The sequence below is a fragment of the Neodiprion lecontei genome, chromosome 3 (assembly GCF_021901455.1).
Source record: "Neodiprion lecontei isolate iyNeoLeco1 chromosome 3, iyNeoLeco1.1, whole genome shotgun sequence".
NCBI classification, from domain to species: Eukaryota; Metazoa; Arthropoda; class Insecta; order Hymenoptera; family Diprionidae; genus Neodiprion; species Neodiprion lecontei.
The window spans coordinates 30,349,292-30,356,259 of NC_060262.1; the positions used below are offsets into that span (position 1 = coordinate 30,349,292).

At 38.1% G+C, this 6,968-nt stretch overlaps 1 protein-coding gene across 2 annotated transcripts; it reads right to left on the reverse strand.

The window, feature by feature from the left end:
- Nucleotides 1-1,595: 1,595 nt before the first annotated feature.
- LOC124293523 lies at nt 1,596-5,896 on the reverse strand. Of its 2 annotated transcripts, none has more exons than XM_046734628.1 (2): nt 4,870-4,931; nt 1,596-4,685 (listed from the first exon to the last, which is right to left on the reverse strand). In XM_046734628.1, exon 2 carries the CDS (start codon nt 4,645-4,647, stop codon nt 2,998-3,000), a length of 1,650 nt encoding a protein of 549 aa, XP_046590584.1. In that variant the 5' UTR covers nt 4,648-4,685; nt 4,870-4,931; the 3' UTR covers nt 1,596-2,997. The 2 variants fall into 2 exon arrangements, with proteins under 2 accessions (XP_046590584.1, XP_046590585.1); XM_046734629.1 differs by having other exon boundaries at nt 4,666-4,685; nt 4,870-5,896.
- Nucleotides 5,897-6,968: the final 1,072 nt, after the last annotated feature.

Here is a 6,968-nt window from a genome sequence, read left to right on the forward strand (position 1 = left end):
CCTACGGATGCTTTTGACGGCTGCATTTCCGCTCCATAATTTTCACGATTCTCCTAAACCAGGGTTCACGTTTTTCACGGATCGTATCGATCAACGGCGCCCTGCTTCATTTTCCGGGAAAACGGAAGACTCGTTCGACGATCTGCTGCGGATCGCGTCGAAGAGATTCCTGCGGTTTTGGTTGAGTCGATTTTGTATCCTCTATCGGTCACCGTTCTGAAGTCGAGGACCCGGAGGGGGGCGTACAAGGCGTGCGTATTCTACGGCCGCAAATTGCCCGGAGGCGAGCGACGCGAGTTCCCTCGACGCAACTTACTACGATTTTATTCGTTTTTACATACGGCCCGGTACGCGATAAGAAAATAACCGCGATATTTTACCTTTTTATACGACTGTTTTGCCTTGAGGTGTCGGCCGACTCCCGTTCCTCCCGCGTGGGAATATCAACTACAGGGATTTCACGTATGCCACTGATATGCGAAATAAGTAGCCTCGAGCGGCCTTCCTTCCGGCACGCTTTATTGACCTCAATCCCTCCCCCATTCCCGGTACCATCGACTCTCCTTCTTCGCCATCCCCAGCTTCGAATCTTCCCATGTAATACGCCCTCGTTCAAGCGTGCGGATAGGTGTGCTGAATGTATCATTTACAAGGTCCACCTGAGCCCTTGTTCGGCAAAATTATATTCATACAGTGTAAATGAATATCAAAACTTTATGAAACTTAACAGCAGTAGCTGATTCGATTATGAGGATGCAAATTGATATTGTCAGTCTCGTTTATAATTCTTGTGGCCCCTTATTTTTTCAGAAAAGAAGTAAGCCTCCGTTGTGTAGATGCCCAGGCATGCGTTGTATTGGAGTTAGAAGTGGCCTGATTAAGGTTCATATGATGTTGAAACATTGCAGATCGTACCGAGACATTGTTGCCCTGTCAGGCTTTCAAATTGTACAGGCAATTGTTAGTCTGAAAATTCGACTACTTAAGCCTATCTTGAATTAAGTCAAGTCAATGCGCGTTGCAATTCACCTTGCGCCGTAAACTTATCCTCTTGGCACTCTTCAGCACAGTAATCAATTTAATGGTTCGCCAGACGATTACTAAGGCGACTAGTGCCTACCAGATGTAACAACTGCTCCTCGAAATCAAAACAACTGGAGGAAGTATTTAAAGGTGATGTCGAACGTTCAGTCAAAAAATCTTAGGTGAAAAATGTCCGCTAATAAGTGCATTTGCGTAGCCGGCTCTAATATGAGTATATTCTGGGTTACTGTTTTAACTGTTGTCAGTCAACGGGAATAAGTTATTTTTGTTCCCTGATTCATCGTCCGTTTTTAAATACCAATTTATCCAGTCTTCTACTTTAGATGCCATGAAAACATACTTTATATTATATCCCTCCCAAATTCAAACTGTGTAGACCTTTTCGTCTGAGTCATAATTTTAGCTGAAGTGGTGAATGCCTCAAGCACTGTAAAAGAAAAATTGAGGGTGAACGGTTTGGATATGTCGTTGGTGAGCCGTAAATGATGATCAAGGATGACGAACAATTTACATATGTATAATTTTTATTCCTTGCTTATCAATCATCATATATAGTGAGCATACAGGTGATATCTGTTTTAAAATACTATGGTTCTTTATGCGTCTTTCAAGCATGTGCAATCAACTTTTTGAGTTAACGTACAATTTATGAAGGAACACGACTTCACCGGAATTTAGTCGATTGGACATTAGAAATACCTCAAGTCTGTTTGAGATGTTAGAAATATTGTAATTCCGTAATGCGCTGTATTTTAAGGATGTAAAGGCGTATAGGTCGAAATCATGCTAGATCAATAAAAATTATACAAATTGTTCTCAATTTTATTTTAAACACCTATAAGACTATAGTAGGTATGCAATGTTACATAGATATGCTCCTCAACGCTCGAAATTAAGTCGAACAAATATTTTATTACACACATAAGTCCTTGAAAACTAGATAGATCCTGATCACTCTCGGTTGAAATTGGTCTGTCAGTGATTACGGATATATCATTTAAGTTCGAACTGCTTATCAAGTGATTTTCAGATCAGAATGATTCTAGAAATTATAAAATATGACTTTCGCTATTTCTTGAAAATTGCTTTCATCGCATTTCCATGCTGTAATAGTTTACAGTTAACAGTGATTTGTGTCATTGGATAATCATTTATTGATAAAGCGGAAATACCTGTCCAATTTGACAAGTATTAATATACAGAAAATGTGAAGAATGTAATAATCCGAGATTTGGTTGTTTTAATATCTCTTTTCCCATTCATCTAATAGCTTGGCTGTAACACAAGAATATTCGTGAGGTACGACAGACTTTAATTAAATCTAATTTATGGGATCAACTAAATTATTCATCTCAATTCAAAAGAAATAATTCAGTTACAAACGTAGGTTTGTTTTGCTGAACTGGTTGAAGTTTTTTACAGTACAACGGAATCCACCTGTATATCTTTCGCAAGCGTTGCCTGAATTGCCTGTGCTACAGTTAAGTTAACAAATGCAAACGGAGATCAACGATAAATTCTTTTATTGTAAAAGTTGAAAACGAATTGTTTCGTTATTGTAACGTAAATGGAAATGAGTACGAACTGCACACGTCAGTGTGGAAGAAGGATATGTATTTCAAACCCTAATAGTACCGAAGGTATCTACACTGTTCTCAATTTCATTTTGAGTGAAGATCGTGGAAAGGTCTAAAATTTGAACATCTTGTTCCCCCCCATCAGTTTTACCCTTTAATATAAAATATCCTACTATGACGATAATTTTTATAGAAAGGAACGAATTATATTCAAAAATTTCGAGATCAGTGAAAGAAGAATTTTTGAAAAAATCGCATGAAATGAATGTTTAATTTAATGAATTGAACATTTTAATATGAATTGAATTAGAATATCTATATCGAATGCAGGTATGTTAATTGTTTGATACACTGCATTGGGAGTGGATTATACGCTCTAACACGAATGAGCTGTAGTTTTCGCATTACACATTACGTCAGCCGTAAACGCCAAGAGAATATCGTCGAAGAAAGAGTTAGTAACAGGTTTGAATAGCTGCTTTAAGGTTGTCCCTTGGTATTCTATTGAAATTGAATTGTTCGTAGATTGAAAATAGTACTTCATGTCATTGACCATAGTTTCAATTACATTGCTGCATATATTACGTAATGTGAATATCGTATTATTAAGTTCGTATCTCATTTCAGTATTGTTCTGTTGGTGTGCTATTTTCATTAACGGTACATACCAACTATCAATCACAGCATGACTTAAACAGACTGCTGTATCTTTCATGATATCCATTTCCTGCAAGATTCCGGACAATTCATTTTGTTGGATTGTTCTTAATATAGTAAACAAACTCCCAACCATTGAATTGAGCGCAGCGTATGTTGAGCCCTGAACGGTCGCTACACTCGAAGAAGTTTCGGGGATGACTGTTTTCATTGTGTAATATGCACATTCGGTTAGTACCCTGAAGAACGTGTACGTCACATTTGCAGCACTGTCGATCATATCGGTTCCACTGTAATTCGCGCTGCAGGCATTTTTACGGATTTCGTTGAAAAAAACATCAAACCCTTTGTCGACAGCAGCGTGAGCTTTCTGACGTTGCATTTCTATTAGAGAAAAACCATCCGAAATTTTGGATTTCCGAATGAGACTGACTACTACGCGCAATTGTATAGCCTGGTACGTGAAAGATATTCGATATTTCACATTGGTGTTGCACTCAAGTTGGAGGTTATTGAGAAGAATCACACTTCTGCTGCTTGAAATTCTGCTCGACGAGGAAATCTGCCCAGCGAGAATTCTGATGGCGTAGAATATGTTCTTACATGAATCTTGACTTCTTTCTAATGATTTTTTCAAACATTGTTTCATAATCGCGTCCACTCGAACATCTTTCATATCGAAATTTGCAATAAATTCGTGAGCCTTTGTAACCGCAGCTGTGTAGTTGGAAGCTGATTGCTTCTCCATCTCTTCAATTTTAGCCTGAAATCCTTTACAATCTCGACATTGCGCCAATTGCATTGCCTTGAAGATAATCTCAATCGATTTTCTAACACAGCCGATAATTTCTGTCCGTGCGGGTTGGGATGTCCATGGAGCTTCAGTAGTATTTTTTGGAAGTGGGCTGAAAGTAATGTCTAATGCACCTATGAGTTGGTTTACCGTTTCATTCACAGCATCCGTATAATTTTCGATGGAATAATTGGGCGACAAATAATTACCAGAATTAATGTTGTTCAAGGCGGTAGACATTTTATCGAAAATAATTCGGACAGCATCGCTCATTCTTGAATTAGTTAGTGGTTCGTTCATTTGAATCTGAGACATATTCATTGTGCTTTGACGATCCTTGGTCGAAGTATATACAGCAAGCAATCGCAGCGTATTGAACCAGGATTCAGACAGGGTTACCCATCCTGAGGATGCATTTACACGGCACCGATCGATCAAAGATTGACTATCATTACATCCATGCCCGGTTCCTTTCATAGTGCCAAGCAGGGTCTCAAGTCCATTGAAAACAGGATCTATTGCCCATTGGGCATGCTCAATTGCACTGATTTGACATTTCTTTAAGAGATCACCCATATAGTCTGTGGATGTTTGATCGTTTGTAATTACCCTGTCTAAAATTTCATACCGATTTTTTATTTCAGACAAAGATAAGCTTCTGTAGGTATTATGTAAATTTTGCAGCACGGAATCACTTGTAGATTTGCTGAATCTTATTTCGTCAAAAATGTAGCTGCATACTTGATTCACTGATTCGGATATTGAAAACCGGGTAGCTATAGCAGTCGATGCAGTTACCTTATTTATTGATGAGGTTACATGTTCAAGCACATCATACGCTGCATTGTAGTAGGATTTTGCTTTCTCTTCGGCCATGTCGAATTTGCAGCATTCACATCCAGTATTATTGTCAACCATTCCACAAACTGATTTTAGTTTGAAATCCATTGCATCGAACTCCGTTTTAAGACCTGCTTCTATGTAATTCAGCATCGTGTCTTGGCCCGTTTGTATAAGAATGATTAGTTCCAGTAAACTATCAAAATTTTTTTCGGCCTTGCTAGAAGCCCAAAATTCAACTATACCGTACAGAATATATATTTCACTTCTAAACAACTTGAGTGTATTATTCATTCTTTCGTACAACGCGCAGAGATAATTCTCACTATCAGAGGCAGATAAAGAGGCGGTAAAGGCCTCGAGCATGATCAAACTTCCGTTATAAAATCCTTTAATTGCTCTCACGCAGCCGTCAATTGCTTTGGTTTCGGTATGATTAATAAAAAATTCCATTCCAGGTTGGAGTGCCTGGTAATTTTGCATTCTCATGTAAAGGCTCTTGACGACAGTAGTGACTCCAGATGTAATGGAATTCTGCCTTTTTTTAATGTTATCCATAATTTGGGAATTATTCATACTGTCCTGGTTATTGCACCGGACATTTGATATTTCCGTAAGTGTTTCAATAAGTTCATTAATGACTTCACGCACCCCAAATTTTATGATGTATTTGCTCATTTCAGGTGTCGCAGAAGGCTCTATCCCAGCAAATGCATCGTTAATTAAATACAATGCCTCCAAATTTCCACTATTCATTGCCTCTTTGAGTTGCATTAATTCATAGCCGATATCGTGACAAGGATCTCTTCCCTCAATAAGGGCAATAATTGCAGACGCCATGAAAATGAAAGGTTTCTCGTTGGCAATGCGAAATTTCTCTTCCGAGATCTCCTTGTAATTTTTAAGTCCACACCAGTTAGGCGATTGTCCAGGCGATGATAACACTCCGAGACAGCATTGTGCTGCCATTGCGAGCATCACTTTAAAGATACGACGGTTTTCCATTTTTTTCGGAATCTGACTCTTTAATGCCGAACCTTGCTTATATATAGCTCTGTGTTCTAAATTTGAATTACTTCATATTGATACAATTGGTGTATAATTCGTTGTCAAATTGTGTACACAAGTAGGTCGATATTCGATGGTGTTGCAATTGCATACATACACTTTGGATATTTTAATGATTATCATGTGAACGTTACCTGTCGATGTGGCACTCGTCGCGCAACCCAGTTTAATTTTCACTCAAAGCATATTTGCAAGCTATAAATATACGAACACAAAAAAACTGTAAATTATTACTTTATTTTTTCATGAATAAAGCTGACTGTTGATACAATTTTCAATGGAGTTTACGCATCTGTAATAACTTTCATTGTATCACCATCATTTTGCCATACGATATCGGCAGCGGTAAACGCGCGTCAATTCCATATTTTTATAATGCGGATTTCTTGCAATATTTACATATTTATTGCAGTGGTTGAAGATTTCAACAAGACAAAGAACAATAATCTATACTCGAGAAAAAAGGTAATCTATCGCCAACTACCCGGCACTTGGACGGCAGGTGTACTTCGTTGACCCTCTTAAGCATTCGCTCAAATTAAAACATACATCTGTCCAAACTAATAACTCACACTTGTCACAAAGTCTGAGTTGTTTTTCACTATGACTGTTTGCAAAAGAGGCAGACATTGCATTACTCATCATCTTATATGGAATCACTTGAACTGGTCAATCACCCGCGGTATCATCAAATTCAATACGTCTTTCCCACACGCTCCAGTTACTATTATTTGAACACGCTAATATTTTTGGTAGACAGGTGTTCAATATTGATAAGCAACAATATACAAAAGTCATCCATGTGTTAAAAAAGTTGGATAGGTTAGTGGTGTTGTTTTAAATTTCTGTTTCATCACTTCCATCGCAAATTACTTGCACCACGATTAATAGCTGTTTGATGAAACAATTTCAAACGGATAGGAGAAAAGTTGAAAACAAGTAATTAATCTGGCTGAATATGTTGGGCGAGCCAACGAACTTCCCGCTTG

Excerpts from the sequence above, each read along its gene's own strand:
- LOC124293523 (XM_046734628.1), bottom strand. The coding sequence starts at position 4,647 with ATGGGTGATCTCTTAAAGAAATGTCAAATCAGTGCAATTGAGCATGCC.